Source organism: Megascapheus bottae, chromosome 26 (genome assembly GCF_031878675.1).
Source record: "Megascapheus bottae isolate mThoBot1 chromosome 26, mThoBot2.hap1, whole genome shotgun sequence".
In the NCBI taxonomy this organism is placed as follows: domain Eukaryota; kingdom Metazoa; phylum Chordata; class Mammalia; order Rodentia; family Geomyidae; genus Megascapheus; species Megascapheus bottae.
The window spans coordinates 20790065-20808851 of NC_143534.1; the positions used below are offsets into that span (position 1 = coordinate 20790065).

Consider the following 18787-nt stretch of genomic DNA (forward strand, 5'->3'; position numbering starts at 1 on the left):
TCCACCTGTTCCATGGAATGGCAGTCAGCAAGAAGAAGAGCCAGGTATCCGTCAAAACAACACTTGGCTAAATCCCGAGTTATTATGGTGATGAAATTTTTATGGCACTATTTATATGATGTTCTCAAAGTGACAAAATTATAGACATGGAAAAGAGATTAGTCGTGACTGGGAGTTAGAAATGGCTTAGTAAGGGCAGACAGGTTTGTTGATACAGGGGTGACATCACTAGGCACTGGTGGCTCACCCCTGTAATTCTAGCCACTCCGGAGGCTGAGACCTGTGGGTTACAGTTCAAAGCCAGCCCAGGTAGAAAAAGCCATGAAACTCTTATCTTCAATTAACTGCCTGAAAACTGGAAATGGAGCCGAGGCTCAAAGTAGTAGAGTGTTACCTTAAGCAAAAAAAAGCTCAGGGAAGCCAGGCACTGGTGGTTCACGCCTGTAATCCTAGCTACTCAGGAGGCTGAGGTCTGAGGATCACAGTACAAAGCCACCAGAAAACCAGTGGTTTCTCCAATTAACCAGAAAACCGGAAGTAGCACTGTAGCTCAAGACCCACAGTTCAAGAAAAAAGAAAAAAAAAAAGCCTAAGGACAGTGCCCAAGTCCTGAGTTCAAGCCCCACAACTGGGGTAAAAGAAGGAGATAATATGAGCAAGTTACATTTGGTGATGCGCATTATACAAATCTACCCATATAGTAAAGGACATATGCATTATACCAAGGTTAATCCCCATGCCGCTAAACCAGTCATGGAGATGTTACTGAGTGATGAATATATCATCACTACTGCACTCTCCCTACAACTTACTGTGGATTCACGATTATTTCAAAATACAAAGTTTAAAAGCATATGAGTAATTTATTATATGAGGTACAAGTATTACATAAAATATTACATAAATGCATTACATAAAGTAAAAATAACACAAATGCAATAGTACCTTAAAGTTTGGTTTTTTTTTCCACTTTTACCCCCAAGTATACACACTTTGCAATATGGGAATCTCTGTCATTTCTATCACTATCATCATGAAACTCCCTCAAGGGGACCAACAGATATATCACTTTTTGTTGAACTGACCAAATAAGGTGTTTGGTAATTGGTCTCATATTTATTGTTTTAACAAACGATAATACATGTCTCTTTAGAATTAGAAGAATCCCTCAGGGTGAGCATCTGTCTCATATCATTTTGGTAGTCATGGCATCATGACTGTTCTGAGGCAACAGATTAGCTTGGTACACCATATTTCCAACAGAGTTCCTGATGAACAAAGGGAGGTGTAGACAGATGACGTGACTCCTAAAGGTTATGAGATATTCTGACACAGTGGATCAGCATGGAGTACCATATTTCTAACACTTCCTTCTCTGATCTTTGCATTAAATGCATCTCTTTGCCTAGAGCCAACTAATTACCCTCAATCCCTTTATTGCAAGTAATTCTACATTAGAAAAATATAAATATAGTTAAAAATTCAATATTATTGTTTGTTATGGCATAATTAGCCCATTGTGGTTTCCCTCATTTGTAATAATTAGTACACATCTAGGACTCTCCTAGCAGAGGATTACAATAGCTCAAAACCTAGGTGCATAAGGTCATATAGGATGAGACTAAATGAAAGGATTCTAGGATATGGAAACAAGAGCTCTATCTTGAGTGATTGTTGTTCTAAAAGTACTATGTTGCTCTTTGGTTCATCTCATATTGTTACTGTATCTGACTTTGTTACTGTATCTGAATATTGTATATAGGTTTATTTGTTTCTTTGAAATAGGAAAGGGAAAGGGGGAAAACAAGATTCATTGGGAGGGGTTGGGGGGGAACTGGGGACAAAAACATGAGAGTAGGTATCAATGTGTGAGAAGTAACACACCTACCATCTGGCGAAAATAACTGTAACCCCACTATATATTACAATAAAAAGTTTAAAAAATAATTAGCCCATTATTCAAAGTTGGCTTGTCAACCAAAACATACCGAAGTAACTGCGGTTTTCCATGTGAAATGGATGTCCTACCCTTTCCGTGCTTTTCCTCCTGACTGTCTTTTAAAAAGCTTCTGTGTCTAACAAAAATAAAGATAATAAAAATAAATAGTACATATTTATATATAAACTTTATGTGTACATATAAGTGTTATTACTTTATGCCAGTATATAAGAAGTATCCTAGAGAAATGGATATAGTAATCTATCACTGTGGGTTTTCCTGACAGACAAAGGGGAGCTCTTGCCTTACCTGACACTTGAAATGCCCTTCTGTTCTCCAAGCACAACTATGCATATCGTATATTGAAGAAGCGCTTTGTCCAGTACTTCCTTTCAATGGGAATAGACCTCTACAAGTTGCTATTGAGTACACTCTTTGCTGTGTCCATTCTGAGTGCAGTTGCCTATGGTTTCCTTCCCCCACAAGCACCTGGTTTCCAGGCACTGTCAGGATTACCAGCTCTCATTAAATATTCAGGTTGGAAATGCATAATTGAAAGCACAGGTAAGTGGAAAAGGCAGTATTTTAATTCCCATCCTGGTTAACAGAGTGACCCAGAGGCAGATCACTGTTAGACTCTTACAGAGTCACAAAGATCAGTCAACAAAACCAACGAGAACCAGAAAAAGCAGCTTCTGTCTATCCGCAGCTCTTCTTCCTACAGCTCATTGAAATTGCTTCTAAAGCAGAAGCAGCCTGCAAGTATTGAAATTCCTGCAGTCCTATTAGGACTGGTTACAACCCCAATCAATATGAAACATTAAATATAGTCAGAGCTTAGAGTTGGTGGCATGTATCTGTAATCCTAGTTACTCGGGAGGCTGAGATCTGAGGATGGAGGTTCAAAGCCATCAGTTGGGAAAGTCTGTGAGACTACTGTCTCCCATTAACCACGCAAACAGCTGCAAGTGGGGATGTGGCTCCAGTTGTAGACCTCTAGCTCTGAGCACCACAAGCTCGGGGACAGCACCCAGACCCTGAGTTCAAACTTACACACACACACACACACACACACACACACACACATGCACACACTAAAATCTGCAAGCTATTGGCCAAGTCTTAAAACTTGATTACTTGATTTCTATAGTTTGGATCTAAAGTATTCTTCCAAAGGCCCATATGTTAAATGTTTGAGCCCTAAGCGGGCACTATTAGAATGGGTCATTATTAGAAGCCTTTGTGTCACTGGAATTGTGCCTGCATGGAAGTTCTAGAAACATGGCCATCTCCTCTTCCCTCTTTTGCTTCCTGGTATTGAAGTAATCAGGTTTGAGTCCACCATGTACTCATTCTGATTGACATATGACACCGCCTACCAGAGGCCTAGACATAGATGGTTAGTGATCATGCGTTGATATTTATAACACCGTGTACCATAAGAACTGTTTTTATATTTTTCTATGTGTGTCATCTCAGACATTTTGTCATAGTCCTAGGAAACTAAACGGATAACATTCTAACAGAAAATGGCGTAGGTGCTTCTAACTGCCTAAGCATATGAATAGCTCCAGCTCTTAATCTTTGCTTTGGCACCTTTTTATAAAAGTGCCCAAACAGACATTTATGCTTCCTACATTCATAAACTCATAGGCCTGCTAACATGAAAATGGTGAAGATAGAGAAGATATTCAGAGAATATTCTCTGAATAACTCCATGCAATCATAATCTACCCATCTGTCCATAAGATGGGGAATCATAATTCCCCATCTTATTTCTCCATGTTTACCACCATATTCCCATCCATAGCTTACTTATTATGACCCACAAACTATTCTCTTCCATCCACAGACACCAGCACTGCTCCTGTCGACTCTGTCAGGTGGGGAATATGGACAGGAAGTCTGACCACATAGGATGAACAGTCAGAGGGAACAGAGAAAAACTTTTCACAACTCCCTGTCAATCTATCTTCTATTTTTCTCCCATGACATAAAGTTCCAGGAAGAATTAGGCCAATGGAAGATGATCACAAATGAATCAGAAGACCCACCATACAAAGGTTTACATACTCTTTCAAATCAACAGTGGTCCTCCAGTTTAAGCTTGGCTGCAATCTCTTAGTCATCTGACTCTTCTCAAAATCAATTTGGGTCTTCTCTAGTTTACTGATGTCTGAACCAGGCACAGTTTTCTGGGAGGCAGATATTTCTTCCTTCTGGGATGTTTCATCAATATTAGCAATTTGTTGCTGTGCTTCAGTTTTACTCTCCTGTGTAAAAGCATAAAAAGTAATTTTTTTACAGTGGCATCACTTCTGAATTACCTAGTGCCATCTAAAGATTAACTCTGGAGATCAGTTGAGAAAAGTTTCCGGTCAACCAACCTTCCTTCCTCCCTTCCTTCCTTTTCTTTCTTCCTTTCCTTCTTTCTCTCTCTTCCTTCCTATTTTTTCTTCCTCTCTCTCTCCTTTCTTTGTTCTTTTTTTCCCCTCTCTCCCTCCCTTTCTCTAGTCCTGCCTCCTTTCTAATACTAGACAATAAGGCCATAGCTCCATTTTTGGTACTTAATTGAAGATAAGAGTAAAACAAATTTTTCTGCCTAGTCTGGCTTTGAATCAGCATTCTCAGAACTCAGCCTCTTAAGTACTAGGATTCGTAGGCATGTTTCTCAGCTGCTGGCTTGTGAAGGTAGTATTTTAAAAGAAAAAAATCTAAAAAATACCTTATACCACCTTAACAATAATTTATATTATTTTAGGAAAATGTCAACTATTAAAATATGTATCCAAAAATAGAAAAACAAATCACTCTAAAATATTTAGACTATGTGAAGTTATGGTCAAGTTAACGAGATCCAGAAGAGACTATAAAACTTACCTGTTTAGACATATTTTCTGAAAATATTGCTGATATGTCTTTTAAAAATTCAACAAGGTCTTTGTAAATATCACCTTTTCTCTCATAATCAATTTCTCCCTCGTCTTCTGTTTTGCCCTTTGGGAGAAAAAGGTGGGTGATGCGATTAAAATAATAGCTAGGGAAGAACTTGGTCACTGATAATATATGAAGCATACATATTGGCTTTTTCTCTAGCAGAGAGAGGAAATATTCTGCCAGAGATTCTAGAGATCATTTGGTACATGACAAGTCAGATATTTGTGCCTCTTATCAGCTGCCCATGGCCCAATTTACTGTACTCATATGGATATATAATTTTGTATGGCCCTCAAATGGAGTTATAGCTTAATGGGCCTTAGCAGAAAACATGTTCCTTAAACCTGTCATCTATGGATTGATGAGTGAATGTTTGTCAATAATATGCACAAGCTAACCCTTTAGTCACACATTCCCTCATCTACACATACTTACATATATGCCCCATACATCCGTTCCTCTATCTACCCATCCATTCCTTCTTACATTCATCCATCATTTCTTCATCCATCCATCCATCCATCCATAAATTCATTCAACATAAGATGAGTACCTGCCATAGGCACAGAAGTTTTGCTATTCAGCAGAGAAATGGGAACTGTTCCTTCTGTGCAGCTCTACTATGCAAATGCATTATGGCTTCATGAAAAGCCTCGGTTAATGACATCACAAAAGGTCTCAAGATTAGAATCACCAGAGAAAGGCCCACATCTGTTCACTGTACTCCTTGCTTGTTCTGTGATCGCTACAGGCTCATTTTCTAGTGACCATCTCTACAGATGAGGTGCTCACCCAGCCCTCTGCCTCTTAGCCCATTCCCTGCTTGCTTATTTCCTTTTCCTTCTTATCCCTTTACTATTTTCGCTTTTTTGTCAATCATGGGGCTTGACCTCAGAGCCTGGCACTGGCACCACCCCTGAGTTTTTTCACTCAAGTCTAGCACTCTTATCATTTTGCGCTACATCTCCACTTCAGATTTTCTGGTGATTAAATTGGAGATAAGAATCTCACAGACTTTCCTGCCTCGACTTCAAGCCATGATCCCAGATCTCAGCTTCCTGAGTAGCTAGGATTACAGAAGTGAATTGTCAGGACCCAGGGTTCTTTTAGCTTTTTATTGCTCTGGTCATTTATAAGATTGGCTCTCAGCTTTTGCACAGGACAGTCTTGACTGCAATCTTCTTAAACCTGCTACAAGTAGCTGAGATGACAGGGACATACCACTACACGAAATTTTTCACTTGAATATTTGTTTGCTTGGCCTAGCTTGGTCTCAAATCATTACTCTCCCAATCTCCACCTCCATATTACCTGGAATTGTAGACATGAGTCACCAGCACCAGACCCTACCTCATTATTCTACCATGATATTACACACACACACACACACACACACACACACACACACACACCTGTTTCGCCTTCAACATTTTAACAATCATCAAATCTTTTTAAAGAACTTTTAGTTTTTAAATAGAAGTATCACTACAAAGTTGTGTGTGTATAAAACAAGAGACTTTGATGGTAACAAAACTTGATCTTTCAGTAGGACCAAAAAAATAATCACTCATTTTTTTATCTGGTATTTTCTAGTTAGTCATTTTTTCTAAAATAGCCAAATAAATTACAAAGCAGAATAATGCCTTCCTTCCGTGTGCAGAAATAAAGAAAACCAAGTGTCAACAGAAGTTTAGTTAAGAGATATCTTCAGATGGTAATGAACACAACACCCTGATGGTGACACAGGCCACAATGTAGCATTTCCCCAAGCCCGCCACTATGTCAAGCTAGAATTCCTGCTAGATTTCATCGGAGTCCCAAGAATACCGTGAAGATTGTGGGGACTGAGGTTGCAGAGGAGATAGCTGAGCCCCTTATCTCCAGTACCAGGAACCTCGGAGACTCAGGCTGTGTGCTGCACATCCCTCTGCCAGACCATCCAGCTAACCTGCTTGGGGACCTTCAGGCTAGATATCTACAAACTGAATTTCTCCTTTGCCAGCCTAGGTTAGGCTGAGTCAACGGGAAGCTAAAGGAAGACTGAAGTCTAGCAGATGAAGGAGGGAGATACCTGGTTATCAGCCCTCACAACTAGTCACCCTCCAACTCTACCAAGTGCCAAGACTTCCAATCATTAACAATGGATTCCAATCCCCCAAGCCTAGAACCTTGCCCCTCAGCTGCCCAGAGTTCCATCTTCTAAGGTTCTATCCACTTTGTCAGCTTTCTCTGAGCTCCCAAGGTACCGACACTACTACTACTCCAAGGTCTGACTTCCTACCCTGACCCTGTCTCCTTGTGATTCTGCCTCCTAATACACATTCCTTCAGCTGTCAGAGGGATCTGTGGGTCTCTTCATCACTGCCTTTCTTTCATTCCATTCTCTGAAATCATCTTTGAATTCATCATGAATTATGCTGAATATGTTTTCATTTTCTTCCCCCCACCACCCCCGTCATTTTTGTTGGCTTGAGCTCAGGGCCTGGGTGCTGTCCCTGAGCTCTTGTCTCTGTCTCTGTCTCTCTGTCTCTCTCTTAGCCCTCCCTCCCTCCCTCTTTCCCTCCCTCCCCCCTCTCTGCCAATAATGGGGCTTGAACTCTGTCTTTATTTGACTCTTTTTGCTCAAGGCTGCCACTGTATCATTTAAACCACAGCTCCACTTCTGGCTTTTTGATGGTTAATTGCAGATCTCATGCACTTTCCTGCCCAGGGTTGGCTCCAAACCATGATCCCCGGATCTCAGAGTAGCTAGGATTACAGGTGTGAGCCACCTGGCTTCCCCCAGCAGGTCTATTTCCTATAAGACTGCCTTTATTGTCCTGTGGTGATCAACAAAGCAGATCCTCAAACAATGCAGGATTTGCCCAGCAAAGAAATCTGTATCTGTTTCATCAACAGCCTCCATGCACAAGTCAGTAAGTACACGTTTTTCTTAAGTCATTTTTAATTAGCATCATTAGCTGTACAAGAATTCATTTTGACACGTTCCCTTCTGCAGATGATGAACCTGGAGTAATTACTCTCTTGATTGTTTTTCCTGTCCTCTACCCTCTTCCCAAACTAGTCTCATCAAGTTGTCTGGTTCTATTTTCATAAATATATGTCTATTAATAGTATTACCCCTTCGCCATTCATCTGATACATTTACCTGTTCAAAGTATATGTCATGTATATGTCACCCGTGCATGGATTCACATGCATGGATACACATACATACACACACATGGGCCTGTATGTGCTTGTTTCCATTTGAGGTCTAGCATCCACACATGAGAGAAGACATGTGTGCTTCTGAACCTGATGTACGTCACTTAATACGATGCCTTCTGGATCCACCTATCTCCCTGCAAATGACATAATTTCATTCTTCTTTATGACTGAATACTATACCTTTGTGTTTACAAAGCACATTTTCTTAATCCCTCAGTTGTGAGGACAGGTATACTGTTTCCATAACTTGCCTCATTGTGAATAGTGCTGCCATGGATATGAATGTTCAGGTACCTCTATTTATTTGACTTACATTCCTTAGGAACATTTGTAAATGATAATAATAACAAAAAAGACCAACTTACACCATTTAAAAATACTCCTTCTGTGCTGCAAGTAACATACAAAGTTTCCACATCGTGCGGCTTCACTGCCACATAGAACATTTCCCCATGAATCTGTCTCCAAGGTGGAGCTCGACATCCATTTGAATATTCATAATCTGAAACCGAACGTCAAGGGTCACTCGCAGTCAACGTTAGAGTTCTGGAAAATGTGCTGGTTTCAACAAGCTCAATATTGTCAAAATGTCACTTGTAGAAAACATACAGTTTGGGGATTTTCACTCCAGGTCTTACACTTGGTAGACAGACACTTTTATCACTTGAGCCACGCCAATAGCTAATTTCTGCTTTAATTACTTTTAAGGTAGAGCCCCACAAATTTTTGCCCAGCTTCAGATTGTATTCCTCTTACCTATGACTTCCCCTAATGAAATCATAGGTATATGCCACCAGAGAAAACATTTATTTTATTTATTTGTTTGTTTATTTATTTATTTATTGCCAGTCCTGGGGCTTGAACTCAGGGTCTGAACACTGTCCTTGGTTTTCTCAAGGCTAGAGCTCTGCCACTTGAGCCACAGTACCACTTGTGTCTTTTTGACTATGTATGTGATACTGCGGAATTGAACTCGGGCCTTTGTGCATCTCAGGCAAGCACTCTACCACTGGGCCCTTCCACAGCAAACTTAATTGTTGAGATGATGAGGGGCTTGCTTTCTTTCGGCCCAGGCAGGCCTCTAATAATGACTCTCTCCTCTAACCGCCCACTTGTTTGGATTATAGGCATGAACATAAACACCTGGTAAGGTTTTCATTTTCTTAAAGATTTAATTCTGAGTGGATGAAACTAGAGCAAATTATGTTGAGTGAGATAAGTCAAGAAAAATGGAATAAAAGGCACATGGACTCCTTGATATGTGGATATTAGATCCAAACAATGCAAGAGCTATGACTCAATATTGGGGTACCCAAGATTATGGACATGGTCTTGGAGATATAAACATAACTACATAGACATAAAAATCTATGATGGGCTATCTACTCTACTAACATAATGTTTTATTACATAGATTAATATGTACCTATGACATACAAACCCTCAGCTTAATTTTAATTATGTTCTAAAATCTATGTGCCAGTGATTGCATATAGAGATTCCCTTCTTGAATACTTGTTTGTTAAACATGACATTTGAAATAGGATGTAAAAATTAGTGTTAATAAAAATCTTTTTTGAAAGATTTTATAAGTCTTATTATTAAAAAATTTTTGGAAAAAGATTTAATTCTAACGGAACCATTGAAAGCATTGTGGAAATATATTATAAAAATATAAACAATATAAAACACATATTGGAAGATGCAAACCTGAGGTATATTCAATCGATTCCAAGACAGTTTCGTCTCCTTGTCCTGAACAACTTTTCAGCAGTTCTATATCCTTCTTAACAATCCCAGGGTTTAATTGTGTTTCTCTGAAACATATATTTAAAGAATCAGATTAAGTGCTTGAAAACAGAATCCATAGGAATAAATAAACATATTCCATCATACTGGAAAAACTTTTTTAAAAATCAAAATTATTCAGCCTTTTGGTGGGGTTGTGGAGAAAAAGGAACCCTACTACCCTGCTGATGGGATTGTAAACTAGTTCAGCCACTTTGGAAAGCAGTGTGGAGGTTTCTTAAAAACTGAAAACTGACCTTCCCTACAATCCCGCCATACCACTTCTGGGCATCTACCCTGAACATCATAACCCAAGATATGATCAGGACACCTGCTCAGCTATGTTCATCTCTGCACTATGCACAATAGCCAGGCGATGGAAACAATCCAGATGCCCTACTGCAAATGAATGGATACAGAAAATGTGATATATATATATATATATATATATATATATATATATATATACACACACAATGGAATTCTACATAGCCAACAGACAAGATAAAATAATGGCATTCACAGGGAAGTGGATGAATCTAGAGTGAATCATGTTGAGTGAGACAAGTCAAGACCTAAGGAACAAAAGGCACATGGTATCCTTAATATGTGGCTATTAGATCCAGAGTACAAAAGCGAGGACTCAATATTTGCCCATACCCAATGCTATGGATGTGGTAATGGAAATATAAACATAACTATATAGACATAAAAACCTATGACTATAGACATAATGTTTTATTTCATAAACTAATATGTATCTATGACATACAAACCCTTAGCCTAATTTTGATTAAGTTCTAAAAACTAAGTGCCAGTGATTGTATATAGAGATTCACTTCTTGAACACTTGTTTGTTAGACTTGTCATTTGAAATATGATGTAAAAATCAATGTTAATAAATTCTTTAATAAAAAAATAATAATGAAAAAAATTATTCACCCTTTTAAGGAATTCCTGGTGAATGTAACATTGGTTATGTTCAAACATTCATATCTTTAATTAATGATAACAGCCACAAGATACAGGGAAAAGTACATATCCAAGCTCTTACATGTGCAACTTCAAAAGAAATTTTGTAGTCATACTGAGTCTTTGAAAATCCTTTGGCTTTAGAGTAAGATAAAATCTCACTATAGCCCTTAAGCAACATTAACTGCAAGTTTTCCATTTTGAGACTGGAACAAATCAATCTGTCAAAAATCAAAATTTATGTTCCAATAAAATTAAAATGTAATCATGTAATAATGACTTCTTTCTATTGTTCTTGTGTTTGGCTTTTGTGTGTGTGTGTGTGTGTGTGTGTGTGTGTGTGTGTGTAGGTGTGTTGTATTTTGTGTTTTGTTCACTCCTGGGCTTGAACTCAAGATCTGGGCGCTGTTCCTGAGATTTTTCGGTGGTGTTGTTCGAGGCTACCTCTCTAGTCACAGCTCTACTTCTGGCTTCCTTTTGGGTGGTTCATCATAGATAAAAGTCTCAAAGACTTTCTTGTCTGGGCTTGCTTCAAACTGCAATCCTCTGATCTGATCTCAGCCCACTGAGTGGTGAAGATTACAGGTGTGAGCCATCAGTACCCAGCTTTGGCTTTTGTTGTTGTTGCTATTTTTCGTGTTTGCTTTCTCGCAAAGCTTGAGAGCAATTTTTGTGACTAAGTAGAAAGGTTTCCTGTATGAAGACTCACAGCTCGATGAGTTTGAGGGTGTGATTGAGCAGGTGCAGATCGAGTTGCTTCAACAGGATGGCAAGACTCATTTTAAACTGACTTTCTTCATAATCATCAGTCATGGAGGAGCCAAGAATACCTAGGGCCATGGTGTCATCTTTTACTGTACCATAATCTGCGCCCAGAATTTTTACTACCAGGTCTCTGTTAGCTGACAACAAACAGAAAACAATAATCATTCATCTCTTGTCATCTAGTGGGACAAACACAAAGCCTAAGAAATCTATGATGGTGTCTTAAAGGTGTTTCCTTCACTTTCTGTGATTGATCCAATACCAATTCATCTTTATTCCTGAGACTCTATTGTCCCAAGGAAGCTCTCTTAAACAATACCTTGTATATCATCTGTAGCCAATAGAATCAAAACCAAGTGAGATCTGTACCTTCCCTCCCTCCCATCGATCCTCCTTCCCTATAACTTTCCTGTCTCTCTATCTCCCACTTTTTCCTTCTTTCCTTCTACACTTCTTTCCTATACTTTTCTTCTCTTCCTTCCTTCCTTTTCTCCTTACTCCCTTTCCTCTTTTCCTTCTCTCCCTCACCCTTCATCCTTCCCTTCATTCTCTCCACCCTTCTCCCTTCCTTCTTCCCTTTCTCCATACCTCTTCCCTTCCTTCCTTCCTTCCTTCCACCTTCCACTCTTTTCTTTCTTTTTGTTAGCTATAGAGTATTATTCATAATAGACATTCAATTAATATATGCAGAATTGATTTGAAGATAGAAAAAATAGCCATCTCATTAGAGGAATCATCACTCAGACTGTGTACACTTCTGTGTGTCTGTGTGTCCTGGTATGTCACGTTCAGGAAAGTTTCCTTTCTTGAGCAGCATGCTTCCCTCAGCTTTCAGCCTCCCCTCCCCCCCCCACACCGATCCACCCCCTCCACCCTCACCACCCATCCACACTCTGTATTCTCAAGGCCTCTGTGCTGTGGTTGGGAAAACAAATCTAATTGCTATTACACTTGAACCAAAATATTTAAATTCTAATTCCTGGATCAAGGATGATCTAGATGTGATATTTGAACCTAAAGACACTGAAAACAGAACGTGGTAAATACCAAAGTCAATATAGTTGAAAGAGGAAATGAGTCCAGACTATACATAGTGAGATCCTGTCACCAAAAAATGAAGAAGAGTCATGGGCTAAAAAGATGCTGCTCTTTTAAATGAACATTTTTTTAAATGAGCATCTTCTCTTCTCACAGGAGAAATGAATAGAATTCAGGAATTATTTTTTGGCCTGTTCTAGGGCTTGAGCTCAGAGCCTAAACACTGTCTTTGAGCTTTCTCAAGACCAGCACTCTACCACTTGAGTCACAGCACCACTTCTAGCTTTTTCTGTGTATGTGGTAACCAAGGAATCAAATCCAGGGATTCGTGAATGTTAGGCAAGCATTCTACCACTAGGCCAAATTCCCAGAATTCAGGTATTTTTATACCTATGATCCACTGGTTATGTTATCCTAAACTCACAAAATGCAGGCCTACATTACCTATAATTAGGTATTTCATGTGATCTTATAAGGCTACTGGTTGCTGGGTTTTCGCAAAGCTGAGAAGGTCCTCTTGACACACCTGCCAAAATTAGAACTACTAATGGCAAAAGACTAGTCTTTTCATTTGCAAGCAGAAATTTGATATGAGCCTGAAAGTTCAGCCAAGGAGCATGAATTACATTTCCATGAACAGGGTACCTGTGTTTCACCTTTCAGTTTTGTAGATGTTTTGTCAAGAGACTGCAATAAATGCTCTTACCCAAGATTATATTTCTAACCATTCAAATCCCAGAGTGGAGGGTAAATTTCACCTTCGATACATGTTTGGGCTTCCACCAGCTGTGTATCCTGGGCAATACGTAACACCTGGGATAGTTGTTCCAAGTTTCTAACTTTAATCTGTGGCACATACAGCTCTAATAAAGGCTGTCCAAGCTGATCAACTTCTCCTGATTGGACTGTTGTTTCACTAGAAAAGCAGGAAAAAAGGAAAGGTAAAGTTCATCTACCAAGATGTCGTGGAAGTTCACTTTAAGATCTCACACAGCTTGTTCCTCTATTTCATTATATAAAAAAAATGTAAGTCCCTCTACTTGGAATCTCAGTACTCCTTCCTGCTTTCATGAAAACTTGAACCCTCGAGCTTACCTGCAGTCTTTGAGCAGTGGGCCATAACTAGGAAAAAAAAGTGTTAGGCAGTTTCTAAAATTCACACTTGAACTCAACTAATCAGCCTTCAGTTTGGGTTATTTAACAATGCACTGGTTTCTTGTGTTCACACATCATTTTCATTTTGGGGTTGAGGAAGTGGATACTATTTGTTCCTAAAAAGTTTTACACCACAGTAAACAGTGGTTAGGATTTTTCTGGGCTACTGTATTTATGAACTAAAACATTATGAAAGCAGGAAAACTAGATCTTCTCTATACTGAGGAGTCTGAGATCTTACTTCAAAGCCAGACAAGGCAGACAAATCTAAAAGACTATTATTTCCACTTAACCAGAAGTGGATGTGTGGCTCAAGTGGTAGAGTACCAGCCTTGAGTGGAGGAAGCTAAAAGAGAATGCAAGGCCCTAAATTCAAGCCCTAGTATGGGCACACACACACACACAAAATGGTAGTGAATATCTACCTGGCTTTTATCAGAGAGACATAAGCATGACTTATTTTCCGAAAAGTGATTCTACCAAAACTATCATCCCTTCTTCCAATAGAAAAAAAAATCAATAAAAATCAGAAGCAAAATAGAAAATTTTTCCAAAGGAAAAGCTACATCATAAATTGAACAGAAATAAGACAGTCAAGGGGTAGTTCTAGAATGCATGTGTCAAAAATGTCAAACACATCTTGCTTAGAAGGAAATAGCATACGTAAGACTCCATGGATAATCCTAGCTACACAGGAGACAGAGACCATGAGGATTATGGTTCAATGCCAGTGTGAGCAAAAATTTGTGAGACCGCAATCCAAGCCTGAGCACAGTAGGCTCTGCTGATCTCCTCAGCTAATTAGAAGGCATGAGATCAAGGAGTGTTTCAGTTCCAAGCCAGATCTATTTAAAAAGCTCACTAGACTCAGCCACCACAACAGAAAAAGTTGGGTGTGTTGGTGTGCACCTGCCATCCTAGCCACAGTGGAACGTGTGTTTAGAAGGACTGAGGTCCAGGCAACAAATGAGATGCTTTCTAAAAAATAAACAAACGAAAACAACTACAGAAAGATGGTTAGAGGCAAGGATCCAGCAATAGAGCAATTGCCTAGCAAGTACAAAGCCCTACATTCAAACTCCAACATTGAAAAAAGAAAAGAAAAGACAGACAGACAGACAGACAGAAAGAAAGAAAGAAAGAAAGAAAGGAAAGAGAGAGAAAGAAAGAAAGAAAGAAAGAAAGAAAGAAAGAAAGAAAGAAAGAAAGAAAGAGAAGGAAAGAAGGAAAGGTGGGGTGAGGGAAGAAAGTTCGGCACTGGTGGCTCATGCCTATAATCCTAGCTACACTCAAGAGGCTGAATTCTGAGGATTGTAGTCAAAAGCCAACCTGAGCAGGAAAATGTCTTGAGACAAGATCCTACCTCCAATTAAACACCAAAATAGGCCAAGAGTGTTGCTGTGGCTCAAAGTAGTAGGACACTAGCTTTGCGCAAAATTGCTCACAGGTAACACCAAGGTACAGAGATGAAGCCCCAGAACTGGTACAGTGAGAGGGGGTAGCAAGAAAGGAGGTAGAGACATTCCATATGGAAATAGAGCAAGGTATTTTCAACAAGTAGCCAAGCACTTACAATCCTAGTTGCATAGGAAGCTGAGATCTGGAAGATCACATTTGGAAGCCAACCTGGCCAAAAATGTCTTAAAAATTTGAATAATCAGCAAAATGCCAGACTGAAGGCATGGGTCAAATGGTAGAGCAACAGCCATGAGCAGAAAAACCCTGGATCCCGGAGTTTAAGCCCAGGTATAGCAAGGAGAGAGAGAGAGAAAAAAAGGGAGGTAGAATGAAAGAGCATTTGCACAAACATAGAGAAAGAAAAACAATGAGACATACAAGGAGTGGCCCTCACCTAAGTAGGAGGCAGATGTGGTTATGTTTGTACTTGGAACATAAAATTAATCCAGAAGCCAGATACGATGACAACCTTGGTTTTCTTTTTGGTCATCTGCTTTAATGTCATCTTTGTGCAAAATAGTTCATTATGTTTCTCATTGATTTTGCAGATGAGATCATCTTTCAAAGGTTCAAAAAAGAAAGCGTGAATGAGGAGACACAGGGAAGAGGAGGGTAGTCATCCACAAAGAACACACACTTGGGGGAGACTGACCCCCAGCAGAGAGACACAGAAAATGGGCCATTAAAAAATGCTTCAGAAATTCAGAGTGAAGAAAGACCAGTGAAAGAACAAATCAGCTCTTAGATGAGTTCAGATCTATTTGTATTCGGTTATTTGAAATTGGAGAGGGAAAGGGGGGAAAACAAGATGAGGGGTGGGGGAGGGGAGAGGGAAATGGGGACCAAGACATGAGAAAGGGTATCAATGTATGGGAAGTAATGCACCTTCTATCTGGCAAATATCATGTAACCCTTCTATTAATTACCATAAAAATTATATGAAAAATAAAAAAAATTAAAAAAGAAATTTAAGGAGAAAAAAAATAATTTTATTTGTCTCAAGATGAAACCTCCTTTAGGAATTGTTTCGATTAAGTCAGGGTGTATGTGTGTCTGCCTGTGTGTTTGAGTCCACTTGTTTGCTTATTTATAAATACAACATCACTTGCTTGCTTATTTAATACAACATATGGTAATCTATTACTATACCCAATTATATTATATAATTGTGTGTATATATATTTATACCTATTTTATTTATTTTATTTTATTTTTCCTTATATTTATTTATAGCTGTGTCTCTATATAGATATATATGGGCATATATATGTTTACATACCTTATGTATATACAAATATCTAGATATAGACACCTTTTAAAAAGATAAGTTGATATCCCACTCTTTAAAGTGGTGGTCAGACCTTTTTCATCTCAGCTTTGAAGGATTCTCGTTTGAAGACAGAATGGATTGTGCAGGAGTTGCTTAAAGATCAGGGGTATAGCTTAGTGGTAGAGTACTAGCCAACTGTGGTTCAAGTTGAACCCCATAACCAAATTAATCCATCAGAATTCCCCATTTTGCCCTACCCCACATTCCTCCAGGAAATGAGAGATTTAAACACAGGAAGAGTTTTTGGTTACTTCAGAAGTCACAAAACCAGATACTACTGATTACCTGAAAGGTCATATGGATGGAGAAGGGTCAAATGTGAGGCAGCAAAGAATGCTGGGAATGGTGGCCTCTCTCAAAAGAAAATGAAATTTAAATTTCCAGATTAGCTATGTTGACACTCTGATTTCATCTGATCACCTCCACTTTGCAATCCCTGAGTTCAATGCAGTACAGAGGCTATCTGAGATTCCGAGGGTCTCAGACTGGCCCCAAATCCACCATCAACTCATGAAAATATATACGTGCAATGACAATATTCAATTCTAGAAGCAAGGAAGTGCCTTACCTGACAATATAACCTGCATCAAACGCAGAGGGCTCCAAATTGGTTTTCCATTCCAGTGGTTCTACAAAAATAACTTTGGCCTCTTGCGGATGCTTATAAATAAACGTCTGCACAAACGTAATAATTTCTTTCAATATGGATTCGTTCAGAGGGGTGATCTCCAGAGTTTCGGTCCCAAATTCAGTTGCCTTCCACTGGGCAGATTTGACCAGTGTTACACCCATGGGGCCAGCGAATGCTCCAATCCCAGCTCAGTATACACTGCAATCCCAGCTCAGTATACACTGCGGCAGAACAGAAAAGGTGTGAGAGAAACATAGCTTCCACCCTTCCCCAGGCACTGTTTTCATTTTCAAGACTTTCTTCCTAGTCACATCCTACTTTTAAAAAATATTTACTTTTATTACCTTTGATTAGTTGTGTAAAAAGATTTTTGTTTAGAAGTACAATATTTTGATCAGTCCCAAATCCTTGCATCATTTACCACCACCCATCCTTTCAATTTGCCCAGTCCTGTTTTCATATATGCACTGATTATTGTGGTTTCATTCTCACACCTTTTCATATTCTGCTTTTGAATATTAGATTAACTTTGTGTGTGTGTGTGTGTGTGTGTGTGTGTGTGTGTGTGTGTGTGTGTGTGCGCGCGCGCGCGCAGTTCTGGGGCTTGAACTCAGGACCAAAGTGCTATCCTTGGGCTTTTTTTCTTGCTCAAGGTTAGTGCTCTACTACTTGAGTCACAACTCCACTTCTGGCTTCTTTTTTTTTTTTTGAGTAGCTTATGGGAGATAAGTTTCATAGAATGTTTGTGCTCAAGCTGGCTTCAAACAGCAATTCTCCAACTTCTGCCCCCTGATCAGCTAGGATTACAGGTGTAAGCCACTCACACCTAATTTTGTAGATTAATTTTTAAAATTATCTGATGGCTCTTTAATGCAAGTTAAGGAGTTCCAATTCAAACTCACTAGAATGGAAGGATTTTCCAATTTCTGCTTGCTATTCTGTAGTTAATAACATCTAAAACTGCAGAGTTCAAAGAAGAATTGAAGATCATCAACCAGGGCCTTGGTCTCGGTTCTTCTGGGGAATGGGCTTTAGGTGGAAAAGACCCTTGATCAGTTGTTAAACTATTATGCTATTAAACTATATGCCCATTCAACTGAGTTGTTATTCTCACTTTGTTACAGAGATCATGTGACAGAAGACCATATTTCTGAAACTTTAATTAAGCTCTCCAACTGCTTTCTAAATTAGTAAGAAATAAGATTTTCTAAATTACTATGAAGTGGAGTAAGAGTGTGATTGTGAATTATAATTTAATTTTTTGCTGGTATAGAACATACTAAGCCAATTACCAGAATATTTGGGAGGGAGAATAAATCTATTTTCTCTACCCATACATTTTACTCAAAATAGAAGTCTTTTATTGTAATTTTCCATTTTTTTTCAAGAGTACATTCTCAGTTTTCTCAAATGAGAGATGTAAGAGCAAGCAAGAATTTTGTGAGACCCTTTATCTAAATTAGTTATCAAAATAATCTAGCAATCTTTCAAACACATTCAGGCAAAACTAATTTCACTTAACAGAAATTAAAAGACCATCATTAAAATATGCCATAATTTACAA

The 18787-nt window shown here is 38.9% G+C and overlaps 1 protein-coding gene across 1 annotated transcript in view; it reads right to left on the reverse strand.

The window, feature by feature from the left end:
• Positions 1-18787, reverse strand: part of Odad2 (outer dynein arm docking complex subunit 2) — a 116139-nt gene that overhangs the window by 95696 nt on the left and 1656 nt on the right. The window contains exons 2-9 of the mRNA XM_090319101.1: positions 17161-17444; positions 13408-13565; positions 11556-11748; positions 9797-9903; positions 8452-8588; positions 4820-4936; positions 4013-4212; positions 1989-2075 (exon numbers count right to left, since the gene is read on the reverse strand). Of these exons, the coding sequence (XP_090175227.1) occupies positions 1989-2075; positions 4013-4212; positions 4820-4936; positions 8452-8588; positions 9797-9903; positions 11556-11748; positions 13408-13565; positions 17161-17384 (1223 nt within the window). The 5' untranslated portion in view covers positions 17385-17444. The remainder of the gene's footprint in view (positions 1-1988; positions 2076-4012; positions 4213-4819; positions 4937-8451; positions 8589-9796; positions 9904-11555; positions 11749-13407; positions 13566-17160; positions 17445-18787) is intronic.